The sequence below is a fragment of the Bos indicus genome, chromosome 16, assembly GCF_029378745.1.
Source record: "Bos indicus isolate NIAB-ARS_2022 breed Sahiwal x Tharparkar chromosome 16, NIAB-ARS_B.indTharparkar_mat_pri_1.0, whole genome shotgun sequence".
Classification (NCBI taxonomy): Eukaryota; Metazoa; Chordata; class Mammalia; order Artiodactyla; family Bovidae; genus Bos; species Bos indicus.
In genome coordinates, this window is record NC_091775.1 from 2,890,445 (window position 1) to 2,909,954 (window position 19,510).

At 54.2% G+C, this 19,510-nt stretch overlaps 2 protein-coding genes across 3 annotated transcripts in view; one reads left to right on the forward strand and one right to left on the reverse strand.

The window, feature by feature from the left end:
- CNTN2 (contactin 2) overlaps positions 1 to 13,226 on the forward strand; it is a 33,294-nt gene extending 20,068 nt beyond the window's left edge. Inside the window, exons 11-24 of one of the 2 annotated variants that reach the window (XR_011560699.1) lie at positions 165 to 315; positions 441 to 568; positions 1,038 to 1,213; positions 1,747 to 1,867; positions 2,459 to 2,617; positions 3,278 to 3,427; positions 5,550 to 5,620; positions 5,908 to 6,142; positions 6,492 to 6,604; positions 7,636 to 7,822; positions 8,124 to 8,236; positions 8,709 to 8,877; positions 9,229 to 9,493; positions 9,835 to 13,226. Coding sequence is in view for 1 of the 2 variants with exons in the window: in XM_070767803.1 (XP_070623904.1) it covers positions 165 to 315; positions 441 to 568; positions 1,038 to 1,213; positions 1,747 to 1,867; positions 2,459 to 2,617; positions 3,278 to 3,427; positions 5,550 to 5,620; positions 5,908 to 6,142; positions 6,492 to 6,604; positions 7,636 to 7,822; positions 8,124 to 8,236; positions 8,709 to 8,877; positions 9,229 to 9,338 (1,883 nt within the window). In the remaining variant the exon portion in view is untranslated. Of the gene's footprint in view, positions 1 to 164; positions 316 to 440; positions 569 to 1,037; positions 1,214 to 1,746; positions 1,868 to 2,458; positions 2,618 to 3,277; positions 3,428 to 5,549; positions 5,621 to 5,907; positions 6,143 to 6,491; positions 6,605 to 7,635; positions 7,823 to 8,123; positions 8,237 to 8,708; positions 8,878 to 9,228 lie in introns of both variants that reach the window. The other variant, XM_070767803.1, reaches the window with a different exon arrangement.
- Positions 13,227 to 13,328: 102 nt separating this feature from the next.
- On the reverse strand, positions 13,329 to 19,384 carry TMEM81 (transmembrane protein 81). The gene has a single exon (XM_019976481.2). The coding sequence runs from the start codon at positions 18,039 to 18,041 to the stop codon at positions 17,211 to 17,213; it is 831 nt and encodes a 276-aa protein (XP_019832040.2). The 5' UTR covers positions 18,042 to 19,384; the 3' UTR covers positions 13,329 to 17,210.
- Positions 19,385 to 19,510: the final 126 nt, after the last annotated feature.

Genomic DNA, 19,510 nt, shown 5'->3' on the forward strand with positions numbered 1-19,510 from the left:
TGGGTCCTGGCTGTTTTACAAGTGGTGCTGCTGGGAGTCACTCAAGGATTGGCTGTAGAGGGCCCATCAGATGTTTAGCGTGTAGCCAGGTGACGTCTTAATCAAGCGCAAAGGGGCACTCTTTTGACTCCCCGGGTGACTGCGGGGCTCTCCCCTTCTTCCAGCGCTTGCCCCCGACTTCAGGCTGAACCCCGTAAGGCGTCTGATCCCTGCAGCCCGAGGAGGAGAGGTCGTGATCCCCTGTCAGCCCCGGGCCGCCCCCAAGGCCGTGGTGCTCTGGAGCAAAGGCACTGAGATTTTGGTCAACAGCAGCAGGTACGAGCCCAGCCCCCTCCGCCCCCAGCGATTCCAGCTCCACTCCCTCTCCTTGGATTCCCACCCCCGTTGCAGGACCACAGGGTGTTCCTGGGTCAGCCAGCTGTGCTCCATCCTTGCTGCAGAGTGACTGTGACTCCGGATGGCACCTTGATCATAAGAAACGTCAGTCGGTCCGATGAAGGCAAATACACCTGCTTTGCTGAGAACTTCATGGGGAAAGCCAACAGCACCGGCACCCTGTCTGTGCGAGGTGAGGGCTGTGGTTTGGCTGCGGTCGGGGGCTCGGGCTCCGCAGGGCGCCCTCCCTCCCCACCATCTGGCTCTCGTGTTCCTGTGTTCCTCCCAGCTTCGTTTTTTTTTTAATTAACTTATTTTAATTAGAGGCTAATTACTTTACAATATTGTAGTGGCTTTCGAATCAGCCTCGGGTGATGGGATGGGGAGGGAGGGAGGTGGGAGGGGGTTCGGGATGGGGGACACGTGTTCACCAGTTCCATTTCGAGGCTACCCCGGGGTTTGGTCTCAGTGGCGACCACCATCCAGGATATGCGCCTCCATCCCTCCCACACATTCAGGGGGCTGCTGGCAGGTCAGGGTACTGTTCTCACGCAGCCTGTTCTCTTTTTTCTGGGGTTCAAGGCAAACTCTCTCTCCCTGGCCTGCTGCCCCACCGCAGCCTGCCTCCTCCTGCTGCACTCAGGGGCCCTTTGTCTTGGCAGATGCAACCAAAATCACACTAGCCCCCTCCAGCGCCGACATCAACTTAGGTGACAACCTGACCCTGCAGTGCCACGCCTCCCACGACCCCACCATGGACCTCACCTTCGTCTGGACCCTGGACGACTTCCCCATTGACTTTGACAAGCCTGGGGGTCATTACCAAAGGGCCAGCGTGGTAAGGCCTGAGGCCAGAGAACTCAGGGCTTCTCCCTCCTTGGTAGACAGGGGACCGAAGATGTCCTTAATCATCACCACCCCAAAGCCTTCCCCCTTCCCCCAGGAATGCTGGCAAGCCCATCCCTGGGTCCATAAACACCCTCCCTTAGACAGGCAGCTCCCTGGGTTCCACCCAAAGTCTGTGCACGCAGGAAAAGGTTAGGGGCAAGCCTGGATTCCCAGCATCCAGCAAGAATGAATTCCCACTGCTATCCTGCTGCCTTTCCCCCAAGGCAGATGATATCATTAACCTGAACCAACATTGACTGTCTTCTCTAAAAACAACAAGAACAAAAAAAAAAACTGCTGTTTAATCCCCAGTGGTACCAAGTAGAAAGTAGCTGATTCCTCCCACGAAGCAGAGAGGAACAGTGAGGTGACGAGGTCTGTGGGCATATCGGAGCAGAGGACCGTGAGCCGCACCTCCTGTCCCCTGGCTCACTGCAGGGGAGGGCCCTCTGACCTCCCCCACGCCCTGTCCCTCGTGTGCAGAAGGAGACGGTTGGGGATCTGACCATCCTGAATGCCCAGCTGCGCCACGGCGGGAAGTACACATGCACGGCCCAGACAGTGGTGGACAGCGCGTCTAAGGAGGCCACGGTGCTGGTCCGAGGTAAGGCCAGGCGGTGGTGGACGGTGCGTCTAGGGAGGTACAGGGTTCCCACCCCACCCCCACTATGATGGGCGTCTAACAAGTCTGTTGAGCTGAACTCATCCCGAAGGCCTTTGCAGGTACTGAATGAATAGAATACTCTTCCTCCAAAGCCAAAATTATAAAAATCTACTTCTAAACACATTCCAAGCCTGGAGAAATGTCCTGAGGCTGGAGAATGGGGATGGCAATCCACTCCAGTATTCTTACCTGGGGAATTCCATGGACAGAGGAGCCTGGCGGGCGCATTAGGAGGCCATAAGTTCGCAGAGTCGGACACGACTGAGTGACTGACACTTTCACTGGAGTGTCAGAGGCTCATGCTGGGAAATCTGTTCACGCTTCTGTGACTCCTCCAGCCTGGGACACGTCCTTCCTCCGGGAAAGCCCCCGTCACTCAGCCCGTTCCTTGCCCTCCCACCAAGCGTGTGTTTGCTGCGCCCTCTGCTGCTCCCCCCTGGTACTGCAGCGGCCCACGCAGGCCTGAAGGAGATTGGCTCCCATTGGAAGCTTTGCAATTCTGACCCACTTTGCTCTGACGTCTTGGTGTAGGTCCGCCAGGTGCCCCAGGAGGCGTGGTGGTGAGAGACATCAGCGACACCTCTGTCCAGCTCAGCTGGAGCCGTGGCTTTGACAACCACAGCCCCATTGCCAAGTACACCCTGCAAGCTCGCACTCTGCCTTCAGGGAAGTGGAAGCAGGTTCGGACTAGTAAGTGTGAGGTCCTACCTAGGTCAGTACTGGTTAGCCTGGTGGTTCAGATGGTAAAGAATCCACCTGCAATGTGGGACACCTGGGTTCGATCCTGGGTTGGGAAGATCCCCCGGAGGAAGTCATGACAGCCCACTCCAGTACTCTTGCCTAGAGAATCCCATGGACAGAGTAGCCTGGTGGGCTACGGTCCATGGGGTTGCAAAGAGTTGAATATGACTGAGCAACCAGCACACATGCACGAGTGCTGGAGGGGGTGGGGTTTAGGGGCCAAGGCTGAGCCTGGAGCTTCCAAGGGGGACAGGTGTAGGCCCCTCTGCCTGGAGGAGCTCCCAGGCCATTAGGGAAGAGGGCCACACAGGGAGCAGGAGAACAGGGCGAGAGTTGGAGGAGGAGGCTCAGTCCGCACCCTTGAAGCCCTGGCAGGACCGTTACTGGTGCGATGAAAGCATTCCTGGGGTACAGAGTGCTCACAGCGTCTTACAAAGGTTCCACGGTGGGGAGGTCTGCCTCCTGCTTCCCAGTCACCGATAGAAGAGGCAGTGACTTTTCGTAAACAGCAGGCACCAGTGTGAGAGCTGGGTGTAAGCACGTGATGCGCACCCAGTCCCTGCCCTTTGCATCCAGACCCGTGAGACACTGACTCCCTGTGCCTTGCAGATCCCACCAACATCGAGGGAAACGCCGAGACTGCCCAGGTGCTGGGCCTTACACCCTGGATGGACTACGAGTTCCGGGTCTTAGCCAGCAACATCCTGGGCACTGGGGAGCCCAGTGGACCCTCCAGCAAAATCCAGACCAAGGAAGCAGGTCAGAGCCCTGGGTGAGAAGTAGTGTCAGGGCACAGACACCAGCTCTCCTTAAAGGGTGCTCCAAGCCAACAGCAGTTACATGGAGCTCAACCCTGCTCACCAGATTTCGGACTCTAACAGAACAAATGCGGAAGGAACCTAAGTCAGGGCAAGGCGGCTACGCTGCACAACGCACTGTGCCTTGGTCCACAGGTAGTCGGGGCTGGAAGCCCTCCAGTCCAAACTGTTAACCCAAAGAAACAGGCCAACCTTACCATTGCATGTGAATCTACAATTATCTAAAAGTTTAATTTTTATTTTATTTTTGAAAAATATTTATTTGGCTGCACAGGGTCTTAGTTGTGGGATGTGGGATCTACTTTCCCAACCGGGCATCAAACCCAGGACCCCAGCATTGAGAGATCAAGAGTCTTAGCCACTGGACCGCCACGGGAGCTCCTAAAAGTTTAATTTTTTTAAAAAAATGGAAAAACCAAAGCTGAAGGAAGGAAGGGTCACACTGTCAGAACAGGGACTCGAACCCAGGACCATGGGGTAATGGGCAGCTCTCTTCCTTGGACAGACACGAGCTGCAGGAATCAGGTAGTGAGGAACGTGTGTGCTGTGCGGGGCACTAGGTGAGCAGCCAGCGTCTCTAAGTCCTTCTTTAGATGGTTTCTTTGGCAGCTGAAGGGATGGACAGCCTGCCCACACCCCTCCCTTACAGGCAGGTGGGGAAGGAAGAGGTGAAGGTGAAGCCCAGGACCACAGCCCTGGGCTCTCAAGGCCAGCAGCGCGGAGTTGGGACCTGCCTCCCCTTCCCCACCCACCCAGGGCCGCCCCACCAGCTGTGGGGCAAAGGTCTGCCTTTTTGTGTCCCTGAAACATGGTTTCCTATGTACCCCAGGCTGACTCTCCAGGCTCCTTATGGAATCAGTCAACATTTTTTAACTGGTACTTCTCCTGAGTAAGAATTCCAGAAGGAGCATTTTCTTTGACTGAACTTGGAGAGTCAAAGGTTGAGAAGTGGTCTCCTCCACCGTAGTATCCAGGAGTTGAGCACAAAGCCATGATGCAGAAGAGAGATGGTGAGCTTTCCAATCAGAAGACCTGAGTTCAAATTCAAACTGTGACATTTATTAGCTGTGTGACTTTAAGCAAGTCACTTAACTGCTCTGGGCCTCAACCTTTCCACTCCGAAAAGGGTAATAGGTGTTTAAGTACCCTTTGCAAATGAGAAGGCCCTCAACTCTCATCAGAACCAAGTGATAAGTCTCCATTTGCTGTGTCATCTGCAGAAACATTTGGACCTTCAGCCAAGTTACTCCCTGCCAAGCTTCACAATCTAATTAAATATATTGTTTTAATAGCAGCCTTTTTGAATACTAGAGAAAATTAGGAAATTAAATCTGCCACACACACACACCAAAAAACACCCTGTAACCCAGAAGAAATGTTTTTTGGATTAACTGCACTTCTGGATTATTTATTCCCCTTAAAGAAAACTGGAGTTGGTCTGTTGTTATTGAGTTTACACCAACTAGAGGAATGAGGCTAACGCTCATTTAAAGAGTGTATGCTCTATGTATATGCCAGCCACTGTCTTGTTTAACTCTGTTTTTCTTACAGCCTTTGAGAGAAACGTTATTATCCTTATCTTATGGAGAGGGGAATCAGAGGCTCGGAGAGGTTAAATAACTTGTCCAGAGAAACACAGCTAGTAAGTGGCAGGGGTGCAATTTGATCTCAGATCCACCTGACTCCTGAGCCCACATCCAGAGGGACCCGGCAGACAAAACCAGGGCTCATTGGAATAGTTTCAGAAGACAGATGTAAACTCTAATTGTTTGGTAGAATTTACCTGTGAAGCCATCTGATCCTGGACGTCTGTTTCTTGGGAGTTTCAAATTACTGATTCCATGTCAGTACTGGTAATTGGTCTGTTCCTATTTCCTTTTTCTTCCTGGTTCTGGTTTGGTCTCGGGAGACTACACATTTCTAAGAGTTTGTCCATTCCTTCCAGGTGGTCCATTCTGTGGGCGTGTAGCCAGGGCCCACTGGAACGAATCCTGACCCTGCGATGCTTCTCAGCGCAGCCGCAGGCCCGTCTCCACTAACTGTCTGTCCCTTGGCCCTGACAGCCCCCTCGGTAGCCCCGTCGGGTCTCAGCGGAGGTGGTGGAGCGCCGGGAGAGCTCACCGTGACCTGGACGGTAAGCAACGAGGACAGAGGCAGGAACATGCCTGCGCTGCTCTGGGAGGGCGGTTCTCCCCGACCTGCGGCCCACCCCGCCCCTGGGACTCATCTCCGGAGGGGCGCAGCGTGCAGAGGGCCCGACAGGGCCACTGCGGGGTCCTGACTCCGGAGCGAACGCGGGGCCGTGCCCCCTTGGAGGGGGAAGCCGCAGTCCGGGGGCACCCAGTCCCGGGGAAGCCGGGGGCGGAGAACGGGCAGGGCAGGCGGCCGCCGCCCCTCGCCCACGCGCTCTCTCGCCCGCAGCCCATGTCCCGGGAGTACCAGCACGGAGGCGGCTTCGGCTACCTGGTGTCCTTCCGCAGGCAGGGCGGCACCAGCTGGCAGACCGCGAGGGTGCCTGGCGCCGACGCCCAGTACTTCGTCTACAGCAACGACAGCATCCGGCCCTACACGCCCTTTGAAGTCAAGATCCGCAGCTACAACCGCCGCGGGGACGGGCCCGAGAGCCTTGTGGCCGTCGTGTACTCGGCCGAGGAAGGTGGGCCGCCGGGGCCACCAGGCGCCCCCACCCCTGCGGCTTGTCTGTGGGGTGTAGGGTGGGGGAGGGACCCCTCACCCCGGCTGGGCTCCACAGGCGGGGCAGGGGGGACCCCTGGCTGCCTTTCCAGCCCTGGCAGCCTCCGCCCCACTCAGGCCTGAAGGAGGAAGGCCCTCTGGGAGAGAAGTGGGCCCCCGGGGGTGGGGGGTGCTCTGGGAACCCCCACCAGGCCCCTACCCTACACCTCGGTCTTTTTAAAATCCTGCGCAAGGGCAGTCCCAGTTGGCGGCCGCTCTGCAGGACACAGGGAGGCCCTGGGAATCCACACCCATTCCGTGTTGGTCTCTAGAGCCCAGGGTAGCCCCTCCCAAGGTCTGGGCCAAAGCGGTCTCTTCCTCGGAGATGAACGTGAGCTGGGAACCCGTGCAGCAAGACATGAACGGTATTCTCCTGGGGTACGAGGTGAGTGCCGGCAGGGACTGGGAGAGGAAGGGAGCTTGGGATCAGGCGCAGGGCCACCTCGCAGTTCAGCAGTCTTCCTCCCAGAAGCTCTGCTGCCCTCACCGGGCACACCACATGCAGTCTCTGCAGCACCGCGTTCGCAGCCTCAGCTCAGCCCTCTGGCTGGTGCCTGTGGACAGCCTTGACGTTACTGCCCGGCTGGCCCCCTGGACACTGTGGGAGCCCGGAGGAGGAGATCCAGAAGGGGCATGGCCTGCCATGCCAGAGCCCAGCTGTCCTGGGCATGCTCATGGTGGCAGAGAACAGTACAGCCCCCTCTGTGTACCAGCCGATCATCCTGTTCCGGAGGAACTCTGGCCTAGCGGTTTCTGACCCAAGCCTTGAGCCCACTGGGGTCCATGTGGGGGTTCATGGAGAGTGAGACAGAGCAAGAGGAAGGGAAAGAAGGACCAGCAGAAAATGTTGTTGTCTGAGGGGGAACCATCATACTAGTGGTGCTGTAAACCCTAACCCAGTAGAGTCGGCTCTGGGCTTCAGCAAATACGCTAGGTGAGACCACTGGGGAGAGAGCTTCAAACCCTGCCCTGATTCGGAAGAATATCTAGAAGGTCTTGATGTCATGAGGACTATGCCGATGGGTTTGCATTTACTGGGGAGCCATCATAAGCTTGCTGGCGTGGGGGCTGGGGCACTGCTTTGCAAATATGCGTTCCGTGGCCTTGAAGAGTCCCCACAGGACTCCCGAGTTCATTGATTGGGGCTGGGTTTCGGCAGGCCATCTCTCAGTGGAGTATGTACCCACCCATCTGCTCCCGCATCCAGCCCAGGTACTAAGCTCTCTCCTTGGACTGGGCCCTCTACTGGGATCAGGAAGGGAGCAGCAAATCACACCGGCTTGTCTCTTTTGTGGGCCTAATGGTCGAGTGTCTAGTCTCTGAGCCTGAGACGGAGGGGCCAGGCAGAGCCGGGGTGGCGCAGCGCTGAGACCCGGGGTGTGTCCACTGACCCCCGGCTACACCCGCTCCCTTCAGATCCGCTACTGGAAGGCCGGCGCCAAAGCAGCGGCCGCTGAGCGAGTGAGGACGGCAGGGCTGGACACCAGCGCCCTGGTCACGGGCCTGCACGCCAGCACCAAGTACCACGTGACCGTGCGGGCCTACAACCGGGCCGGCACCGGGCCTGCCAGCCCCTCTGCCAACGCCACGACCATGAAGCCGCGTGAGTCTGGCAGCCTGGGTGCGGGAGGGGCGGGGGGCTCTTGGATCACCTTCCTGGACTGACAGGGCTCCAGCCCCCAAGGCCGCTCGTCTAACGGTAAGAAGGGAGCGGGGCTCACAGCCTCCGCGGCGCCACTCTTGTGCAGTCTCTGTTGGAGCTTGTTTCTCAGGCAGCGGTAACAGAACGTTCTGGGCACAGATGTGACGGGCAGATTATCTAGAAGTGGCCGGCTGAAAGCAAGGGGGCGCGTGGTGGGGAAACATCAGGAAGACTCCTCCTGACTCTCTCCTCGCTCTGGCAGCTCCACGGCGACCCCCTGGCAACATCTCCTGGACTTTCTCGAGCTCCAGCCTGAGTATCAAGTGGGACCCTGTAGTCCCGCTGGGTAATGAGTCTGCAGTCACCGGCTACAAGGTAAGGAGGGGTGAGCAGGCACTGAACGCTGAGGGACAGCGCATCTGTGTGCCCCGTAAACAAAAGGAGCTTCAGTTCCTATGTCTGAGTCAGATGTAAGCACAGCGTCTGGGACCGTGAGAGGCATGACTACGGGAGGGATTCTCCGGGGAGCGTGCAGTAGAGACTGCACGGAGGAAAGAGGTGTGACTGCGGAAACGCAGGGTTCACGAGGGCGGTGACAGACTGGGTGATGTTTGGGGCTCTTCTGGTCTGAGGAGCCTACAAGATCAGTTCAGCTGCTGGGAACAGGAAAGTGGCTCCAGGGAGGAGCTTATTCAAGAGGCTGGTCCTGGTCAACGGGCAACGGGAGGGGTGAGGGGGCAGGACCTCAAGGTCACAGAGCCACGTGGGCTCCTCCCCTTCTGGGGCCAGGGAAGGGAAGGATCAGCCCTGCTGTCGGGAAACCCCGCTGGCCAACCCCTTCCCACAGATGCTGTACCAGAACGACCTACACCCGACTCCCACGCTGCACCTCACCAGCAAGAACTGGATAGAAATCACAGTTCCCGAGGACATCGGCCACGCCCTGGTGCAGATTCGGACCACAGGGCCAGGAGGCGACGGGGTCCCGGCAGAGGTTCACATCGTGCGGAACGGAGGTGCTGTATCCCCCGTCTCCCCCAGGAAGATCAGGGTCCATCCAGACGCAGGGATCATCCCAGCCCAAGCCAGTCCCCAGGGAGACAAAAGGCGGCGTCAGGAACCTCGTTCAGAGTAGCCCTGGACCCACCCTTGCCTCCTCCCTCCTCCCCAAACATCCCTGAGGGCTGAGTGCGCCCCTTGCGAGGGAATAAGAGCAAAGGTCCTCCAAAACTCTGCCCGAGAAAGGCTCAGAGCGCCTCCCCGTCCTGAACACAGCACTCTGTGAGTCTCCTTAGGGAAGGTCTGGACTCTGTCCTGGGGGCGGGGCGGGGATGAGCCCCTCCAGCCCATCCGCCTGTTGGTTTCAGGCACCAGCATGATGGTGGAGAACTCTGCGGTCTGTCCAGCCCCACATCCAGACGCCGCCCTCACCCACTCCATGGCAGCGCTGATCCTCTTAGGCTACCTGCAGCTCTGATCTTGGCGCCCTGCCTCCCCGCCACAGCTGGGCACCCACCTTGATGGACAGCCAGCTGGCCCCAGTCCCTTCCCGATGCCAAGGTGGCCCAGCGCTGTGCCTGAGAACGGCTGGTTTCAAACACTGACTGTATTACAGAGCCCTTTTCGTAGGAGGTAGGATATGTCATATTCTGCCACAGGATAGAACCCATGCAAGGATTTTTTTTTAATCAAGAGGCACCAGGCAGTAACTTCCATGATGATACTGAACCCTAGGCCTGGGCCCTCTAGGGTGCCTGCATGGAAGGCAGGAAGAAGGGGGTTAAACGTGTATCTGTGTATCAGCGGAGTTGGCACTCTGGGATCGCATATGGACTCTGGCCCAGATGGCAGAATCCTAAGCCCAGGAACACTGGACAGGAACGGGCTGAAGTGGGACAAAGCGTCAACCGGAGCGTCGCTGTCTAAGGAGCGTCCCAACCTGAAGACCGGGACTCTTCTTTCTCCTCTGACAGGGCAGCGCAGCTGGATCCTGACATTGTCCCTGAGGACTCCCTCCTGGAGGCCCCCGCCACCCGCCCGGACGGCTGAGAACCAGTGTCCTGGTGTCAGCCTGGCAGCCTGAGCCCCACAGCTCTGGGTGGCCGTGCTCCCAGCTGCTGGGTGGGAGCTCCGAAGGGCTGAGAGGCTGGGCCTCCTGCTGGAAAGCTGCACCAGACTTGGCCTGAGGCGCAGTCACACCTTAGGTGTCGTCACCCTCTTAGCCGACACTGCCAACCCGACCCTGTCACCCCGAGTGACAGAAGCCACGACAGGTGGCTGGTGACTAAAGGGCTCGTCTTGGGGAGGTCCCCTACCACACCAAGACCCATCCTGCACGGTCCCGCCAGGGTCTGGGCAGGAGGTGGGACAGCCGTCGTGACCCACCGGCTTCATCCCACAGAACGAGAGCAGGCATCCTGTGTCTGCAGCCAGGCACCTTCTGAGAAGCCCAGAGGATAAATGCGGCCCTGCCCGCTCCCAGGAACGCTCCGGGCCCCCACGCGGCCTCGGGTGCTGCTCTGCATTTCCCCTGAAGACGAGGGGGCGAGTAAATGGGGCCCCCTGGCCTGCTCTTGGGCTGTGGTGCCAGTCCTGGCACATCGGAGCTGGAAGAGGCTTAGACCTCAGTGTGCCCAGGCCCCTCAGCTTGCCCAGGCCGCTGCTCTACCGGGAGGAAGCAGAGGTTGGGAAGAGCAGGGCCTGCCTCCGGTCACATAGCCCACCAGGGATGGGGCGCAAATGGCCCTCTTCTCCCACCGGTCCCTGGCCCATCGTCTGCCGAGGAAAGGGGCCATGCTGAATGGCCATGACCTGGTTAAGGTGGTCAAGAAGGGCAGAGGGGGCTGTGAAGATCCTGCTCAGGAGGCTCCGGTGGGTGACGGTGGGGTGATCGGCAGGGCTGGCTTCCGCCCACAGTATGTGCAGAGTGCCAGAGGTCCCGTCTTCCTTTGCCTCCTGAGCTGGCTTCTGCTGGGCCCTCAACACGCAGTGCTAGCTTGGAGCCCCCTGCGCCCCTTACTTACCCTTGCTTCAAGAAGAGAGGCCAAAGCAAGGACAGGGATTCCCCAAATCCAGGCAGCAGTGGAGGCATAACCAGGAGATTCCCAAGCCTATGTTGTGACAGGTGGCCCTTCGCGTACGGGAGCAGCAGGACAGGCATCGTGCGGGGGACGGGCCCCCTGAGCCTGGTTTCTGTAGTTTACAGTCAGAGCTCTATTTTGTTATGGTTTTTAAAATTTTTAAGTCCTGCTCTGTTGTACTGGGCAGGTTTATGTTGATGTTTACCCACTACAGTTTTTTAACAATGGAAGCTCACATGCCTTCTCTGTGCCACCACAGTACCCACCGCTCTGTCCCTGGCCCGGGGGACTGCCCCCCTGGGCCATCCGATCAAACCCTCCTCACCTGCCCCTGTCCTTCATCCCCATGCGGTGCTGGGGGCTCAGCTCCGTGACCGCTCTGCCACTGCAGAGACCCAAACCCGCCTAGCGCCCAGCCTGGTCCTGCATCGCTGTGAGGTGGCCTGTACCCTGCTCTTGGAAAGGGGAATCTGAAAGGAGGAAACCTCTTTCCAAGGTCTCGTTCTTTCTTCGTTGCCTTAGCTGCGGCAGAAGCAGGACAGGTGTCCAGATGCCGGCCAAGAGGGCTGAGCTGCTTTGGTGCAGGACCTGTGTGGCTGCAGCTGCGGCCCCAGGCTTACTTGAAGCCAGAGACACAACCAAGAGTCTTAGTTCTGAGGGGGGCAGACCAACCCTCTTGGAAACCCAGGAAGGATTTTTTATTAGTAACTAGGAAAACTCAGCCTCAGGAACACCTGAGCCCTGTGTAGGGAGGACCCAGAACTAGACAAAAACAGATGTTCCTGCAGGCTGAGACTTCAGGCTGAGAGCTGATTCAGACCGAATGAGACAGGTGACCTGAGGGCACGCAGGCGTGTAAAACAGAACAGCCTCTTGGGGCGGTGGCTGCACAGGAGCTTGCGTGGAGGCGGAAGGCGAGATGAGGCAACTTCTGAGTCCCTCCCTGCCCGAGGCCGGCCTGCCACCACCTCTGCTTGGATGGGCCGAGGCTCCCTCCTGCCGTGGTCATGCCGAGCCCCGGGCCGGCAACCAAGGGGGAACAGCCACAAGCCAGCGCTTCCCTCTGCAGCTCAGTGGCCAGTGAGTGCCTGAGGACTGAGGGCAGAGCGTGCCTCACAGCCTGGGAGAACCTCTGCTCTGCACACGCCAGGCTCGGCCTGGGGCCCCTGCCCTGGTCCTGGCCCCGTCGTGCTGTTTGCCGCACAGCCCCGATGTGCGCCTCAGCCGGGAGCGCTCTCTCCAGACGCAGCCTCAGGGCCCAGCAGTGTCAGTACCCCGCTGGGCCTCAGATGGCACAGGCGGTGCCAGAGAACAGGAGGGCTGTGGACCAGGGGCTCTTTTCGATAAAATGACAACAGACGCCAGAGAAGACGTCCGCAAGACCTTTCCTAGGGGGCTCTGAGGAATTCTGATGGCTGTGTCTTGGGGTCTAGGTGAGGTGATGACTGGAGGGGATGCTCTAAGTGTCCCTCAGGACTGGCATTCTTGGAATCAGAATCAGTGCGGGGGCCCCTGCACTGCAGGGGAGTGACTGCAGTCATTTGCGGGGGAGGCGCACCCCAGGCATTCTCTGCCCAGCGCACGCCACTGCCTCTTGGCAGTCCTGGGAGTGGTCTGGTCTCCTCTGGGCAAGAGCCCGGGCTGACTCCAGAGTGCCTCACCCCCTCGCGTCTTCCCCGCTGGAGGACTCTGCTCATCCTGGTCTCAGAGTGTGACTGCCTTCTGGCTCCTCTCTATGGAAGGGCAGCAGGGTGCTCACGCCTGGGTCTGCAGCACAGGGTTGGCGCCCTCTTTCCCTGGCTCAGGTCAGACCAGGCTTCATCCTGGAGACAAGCGAGGTGGCCGGAGAGGCCCCTGGAGTGGCACAAGGGGTAAGATGGGCACTTAAGGAGCTTCACGGAGAGCTCCACAGAAAGAGGTGCCCGGGAGCCAGCTGTATGTATAGGCTTTGGGAAGGCAGGACAATAAAGGAAAATGAAGAGGGAAAAGAGATGGGTCAGATAGCTTCCCCCAGTCCTAGGAAGCCTCATGCCTTCAGATGGGGTCCACCCTGCTCTGACCCCCAGACTCCCACTGACACACCCCCTCCGGGGTCTGCACAGCTTAGAAAAGCTTGCAAGGGCAAGGGCTGGGGCTTCATCGGACCAGTCAACTCGGCTTTTGTTAAAATGGACCCGCTCCCACTGATCTGTTATTACCTGCTTCTCTCACACTTCTTGTAATGGTAGTTATTTATTGACTCTGGTAGCGGGCAGTTCTTAAATAAAGATGGTTTCTCAACCTGGTGAGGCAGCTGCCACCAGCCGTGGGCGTTTTTATCCTCAGACTAAAGCGTATCTCCTTGTCGTGTTCTCTAACGCCAGGCAACCTTCCGCATAGCCAGCTCTAAGGAGGCGGCCCATGGTGCATGCGGCTGCACCCCGTGCTGCGAGGGGAGAAAAATCAGGCCAAGCAGCCTTAAGGCAGGCTCCACAGAGCAGAGCAGAGCTCCCTGTCAGGCTGGCTCTCCCTGCCAGGCGGGCAGGAAACCGTGTTCGTGTAACGATGCTGTTCTCCGCTCCCCTGCTTTTTAAGGCATGTGAGGTACAACCTTTCCTGCTGCTCAAACATCAAGTGTTCCTATGAACTCTTAAGCTGAAATAGTGTAAAGCAAAGCAATTACTTTTTTTTTTTTTTTTTTTTAAGGGAAAACCCTCTTCAGATATCTTTCAGTTAGTGAGAACAGGTACTAATGTAGGTTTCTCATAACTCCAAAGTGGTGGAAAGTGACCTTTCAAAAAGCAGGAGATACCTGTATCGACTCAACAGTACCAAAGTCGTCTCCCTGCAGAGACAGAGTGACCCCCTTCTGGGAAGTGGGTGCCTCCAGCCTTGGCTCGCAGCAGCCTAAAGGATTTGAATTTCTAGCCAACATTTTCCAACTACAACACTATTCTGCATTCAGCATTCTCCACAACATCTATTACACTTCAGACGCAGGACACACGCAGGTGGCTGTGTAAGTGTTCACTCTTTCAGCGCGAAGCAGGTAGGGCCCTGTGCTGATTGCGCCTGACAGCTTCCATCAGGGAAAACAAGGTGAGCGGAGGCCTGCCCCTGGCCTGCTGGGCACAGGGAAGCCGAGGCTGACAGTGAGCCCCCAAAGGGCCACACAGCTTCATTCCTGCTACTTTGCACCCAAAGGGATGCTGGAAGCACTGGCCACTCCGGAGCCCAAATCTGAGTCAGGCAGCATCTCCTTGATCCTTTAGAAACAGACCACATGCACAGAATTCAAAGAACTAAGTTGGGTTTGAGGCTGCACTAATGCATTTAATTGGGTTTTGTTCTCTTCCCAATTCAGTACCCTCACATCCTCAAACTAATGCAGAATGCTCTAAAGCTAGAGCTGTAAGATATTCCATCTCATGTTTGACTACTGGCTTACAATAGAAAGCTGGAGAAGTTATTTAGCTCTTCTTAGGTCTGTCTTTCCATCTGTAAAATGGGAACGCACTGCACCCCTCAACCCTCCTCATCAATGTAATATTTATGTTTTACGGTCCTCTTTCAAAGCAGAGCAAGCTCTCTCCTGAATGCTTCAGCAAAGTGTCCAGGACTGAGGTGACGGGCTTCATTAGTGACATTCCCCAACTCTGTGCGTGTCTGAGCTTCACAGCTTAGAGCAGTTTGACTCACAGGATCTCACCTGATCCTCACAGTCATGTGCTTCAAGGATGAGGACTGAGAAGGGTGAGTTAGCTTGCTCCGTTACACAGAAAGAGGACCAACCCAGGTCTTCTGAGTAACATCCCACCTGAGGTATAGAATGGGAGAAAGGGTGTGTGGAAAGTTTAAGGTCTTTTCAAAATAAGAGCAATAGTTAAAGACTCCCTATGCATGCGTGTAGGCCAGTGGTTCTCAACCTTTGCTATATACCAGAATTACCTAGAAAACTGAAAAACAAAAATGCTTTTGAACACATGATTTATATGTACATAGGACACACAAACGGCCTAGAAGCAGTGACCTTCCGGTGGCCATAAGCGCATCTGGCACCCACGCCGTGGTTTCTAAACACTGCTTCCCACACTAAAAGGAACCAGAGCCCCTTGGAAATTCAGGTTTGGAGTGCCTCTGAGGCATCTGGCTGTTGCAAGGACATGCTCCAAGTCAAATGGGGCACACCAAAAGGACAAAAGAGCTGGCTTGAAGGGACTCCTGGCCAAAAGTGGGAATAATTTGAACATCAAAAATATGACAACAGTAATGGGTTATATATAATTCACTGAATAAAAAGGAGAATCCACTGAAATCTCAAAAAAATAAAAACAGCGCTTAAGAGAAAAAATGCAGTGCAATAGATAGAAAAACAAATTAAAAAATCCATCATTTTTCAATCCCTAACATGTAATAAGGCAAAGATCATGGATTCCAAAACACCTGTGAATGTTTTTTAGAACCCAGATAATCACAAGGCGTCACCCCACAGATTACAAAAGGAAAACATATACAGGTACACCGCTGCAGAGATCTGGCAGTCACCGCCTTAACCGAATGATCACGCTCACAGTCAACAGCGGTCACCCCGACACTGGGCCTCCCGAGCTCATGCGATAAGTACATACCATTTTTGCCGGGCTCTTGTCAGAAATGTTTAAGATTCATTCCTCAGGAATCGAATCATGAGGAATTAACTGTGGGACATGTATGCAAGACCAATACCTCTGCAATATGAATGTCATGAAAAAAATGTAGGGGATCTGTTGTAAAATAAGACTTAGGAGAAATAATCAAATGTAATACATGAACCTTCACTTGACCCTGGATCAAACTTTAAAAGCTCCAAGAGTTTATAAGTTGGGAGAAATGAGGTATCAACTACACATAAGATTAGGGAGTTGTTCGTGTGATACAGTCGCTGCAGTTACACAGAGGAATGTCCTTATTGAGAGACATAACTGATTAAGGGTGAAAGGTCACTCTGTCCGTGACTCACTTTCAAGTGTTTTATGTAAAATCAGTATGTATTTAGAGAGGAAGAGAATTGGAGCAAACTGTTTGCAATCGGTGAATCCAGTTAAAGCGTCTATGGGTGCCATCCAAACTTTCAACTGTTTTATGGGCTTGAGGTTTTTATTTAAAACAGAAGAAATAACAGATCCATTGGTCACAATTTACACTGAGTTAGCATCCTCAGGCTGGGACTCAGGAATCTTATTTTTCAAAAGCTTATCTGGGTGACTCGGACATACGGACAGAGAAGATAACCACTGGTCCCAGTCTTATTTCTGCTACTTCTTCTGTACTGACAGCAAAGGGAAGAAATGCTAATTCTCTCAAACAGAATCAGCTCAGTTGGTGGCCCAAGAGCCATTTCCCTGAGGGTTCCACAAGCCAAGCCAATTACGTCAGACACAGCCTGAATGACCTCTTAAGACTGGATTTCCCGTTGAGGAAGGGAGGTACTAGTCCTCCCTCGGGGGACCCTGACTGCTCTAAGAAACCAACCTGACCTCTCCAGCAACATAAGCTTCAGGACACTGAAGTTGCTAGAAGGATAGGATCAGGGAGCAAGCCAAGAAACCGTTCAGGGGAAATCTACAAGCAGAAAAATCCAATGTTTCGCCAGGAATTCAGTTTGGCCCTGAGCACGGAGGCTTGGCCTGGGAGGTCTGAGGGTGGCCAATGACTTACTAACCTTCAGTGACCGTCTCTTACACACTCCAGTCTGCAGCCGTCATCACCCTTGGCTCTGCCACAAATGGGCTATGTCGCGAACAAAGCAGTTCGTTCAATGTCTGTTCTAAAAACTCCGGTGTGAGTTTAACCCAAAACCAGACTGATTATGGTCGGACAATTTAAACGACTGACAAGAAATTTTACACTAAAGAGCAGAAAAGGTTAGGTCTCCGTATAGTTATTGTGAATTATTTTAATGAAGAGGAAAAAACTGCTTTCACTAGAAAAGCTGTCATATCCTTCTACATGATTATACTCCTCAGAAGGGAGGTCACGGTAGGAGGCATACGAGCTGTAAAGTGCAGAAAATTAATGCAAACGTGGAAGACACAACTCGTCCCAGGAGCAGGGAGATGCCTGCAGTCGGGGTTCCCGGGTACCTGGTGGGCAGGGAAGAGCTGGAAGGGGTCCACCCAGGACACAGTTAGAGACTTGCCCACAGCTACCATCGTGCTGCCTGTCCCACACACTCCGCTCAGTTCTTTGGTAACGGAAGTCTCCCTCTTAGCCAGCCCACAAGCAGCCAGCCAGAACACCCCCCTGAAAACCTAGTCTGGCTTCCTGAGCATCCCGCCCTTTGGCAGCAAGGCCTGTAAGGTCTCAAGGCTGGCACTGCTGTGGATCACGCTCAGCCTGCCGCACAGCACGATGCTCACCAGCACACCACCAGTCACGCCACCGGCAACTCCTATTCCCACAGCTATGGCCACCTTCTTTTTCCACGGTGGGTGCTGAGGCCTGGAATAGTTGTCCAAATTCACTTCCAGGCCTTCGTCCACTAACTTCTGATCCTCAGTAAGGGACTGATGGAAGTTCAGGTTCACCAAATTAGGAGGAAGGACCCTCAGCCCAAAATAGAGCCTCTTGACAAGTCTCAAGTCTTTTAACAGCTGCACATCACACCGGTAGGTCCCAGAGTCATACTCTTGAATGGACTGAAACTTTATAAAGTAGGAACTGGCTCGGAAGGGTTTGAAGACTTCATCATCAGTTGAGATGATTCCCCGAGCAAGTCTCCAGGTGAATCGGAAAGCTCCTTGCCCGATCTCCAGGATGTCTGGACTCAGACAGCTCAGCTTAAATTCCTTCCCTATGAGAAGGGTGAAATGGAGCATCCCACAGAGCCAGTTGGTCAGACACTCCAGGCGCTGAGACTTACACTTCCTTCTCACTCCATCGGGGCCCACCTCACAGACAGTCTCTTCCTTAAAGCCAAGGCCACAGGTGACAGTACAGGTTGTGGCGTTGACAGTAACTTTGCCCACAGCTTCCTGCAGTTTCTCAGGGATGGCCAGCGTTTTAGGTGAAGTCGCCACCACAGGTAGACAGAAGGCCAACACCAGGCTCCCAGGGATGAAACTAGTGGCCGAAGTCTTCATGTCTTAGCAGGCATTTCACTACCCTCAGCCAATACCTGAGGTGTTCCAGCTATATCCACCACCACGTCATAACTCAATTCCTTTGACATAAGATAGCCTTCAAAGTCAAAAGATATGATGCATGCATCGTCAATAAAAAACTACAATTAAGGTCTAGTCCTTATTAACAGGTGAGGCCGCAGGCAGACAAAAGGCACAATACTGCTGCTTTACTGTCTGTTTGCTAACGACCACCTTCCCAAAGTCTTCACTCTTTTCACATCTTTTTAATGAATGTAAATCCGCCTCTTGGGAAGACAGATGAAAAGGCTTCAGAAGCTGAAGTGAATTTCCAAATAACCTCAATGCCCACTGAGGCTATACTGTTCCTCACCCTTCCCAAATTGTGGGATCTGAATTCAAACGTTCCAAAATCCCCGTTAAATCTGACCAAATAAGAAATCAAATACTAACTCTAAAAAGAGAGGATTAATTTGAATTAAGCTATCATCACCTTTAAATGCTCCTAAACCTTCTATTAAAAGGATTAAGGACTCTGGACTAAGATGCAAGTGACTTCCTCTTCCTAAATTTGTTTTCTCCTTTGTAAATTAACAACTGCTTGCCTATTTCAGGAAGGTCACTTTGAGCATCGTATGATAAACTGTACATGAGAACACTTTGTAAAGTGTGAAACACTCTTCATGTGTAAGGAATTTTAAAGAGAAATGAAAATTCATGAAGGCAAGGGCCACGAGGTCTTCTAGAATCAATGCTTAGCAAGATAGGCAATATTAAATACAGTTTCTCACTTTTAGGCACTCTTCCTTCCCAAGGTAACAAAAGATATATTCTGGGGGAGAGAATACCTAAATCTCCCTGCCTCTCAGTCTAGTCCCTCCACCCCACGAAACACGGAAGGAGCTCATAATCCGCTTGGGTCAAGGTTGCTAGGAAACAGCTGTGATGTCAGAAAGATTCTCAGTCACATAACAGGGAAGATTCGTAAATAGACACTCAGATTAGAGATGATTAAAATCAAAGACTTAAATATTCTTATTCTTTAGAGACAGTTAAGTAGTCAGTGGATTTCAAAGCTATTTAATTTAGGCAGAAAAAGTGCTCATGAAGAGGAATTTATCTGTAGTTACACTTTAAGAAAGACCCCTGGGAGGCAGGAGGCTCCTCACAAGTGTTTCTGTAAGCTCTGGGATGTCTCCTAGCGCTGCGGCCTCTGCAGTGTAGTCACACACTTACTGAGCAAAAGAATTTGGAGAGAGGTCACTCCTAAATGATCTAACACAAATTTGCTTTGTTTATTTAATATAATATTTTCCAGAGGCAGATATCTAGACTACCAGGCCACCTCTCAGCCCTTCCAGCTCTGTATTTCGATATAGAGAAGATCTATTAATAACATTAACCAAGTAAGCTGTATTTTCTGTTGCACAGAGTGAAGAGGCTGGTGACTTTCAGAAGTGATCAGTTGT

Excerpts from the sequence above, each read along its gene's own strand:
- TMEM81 (XM_019976481.2), bottom strand. The coding sequence starts at position 18,041 with ATGAAGACTTCGGCCACTAGTTTCATCCCTGGGAGCCTGGTGTTGGCC.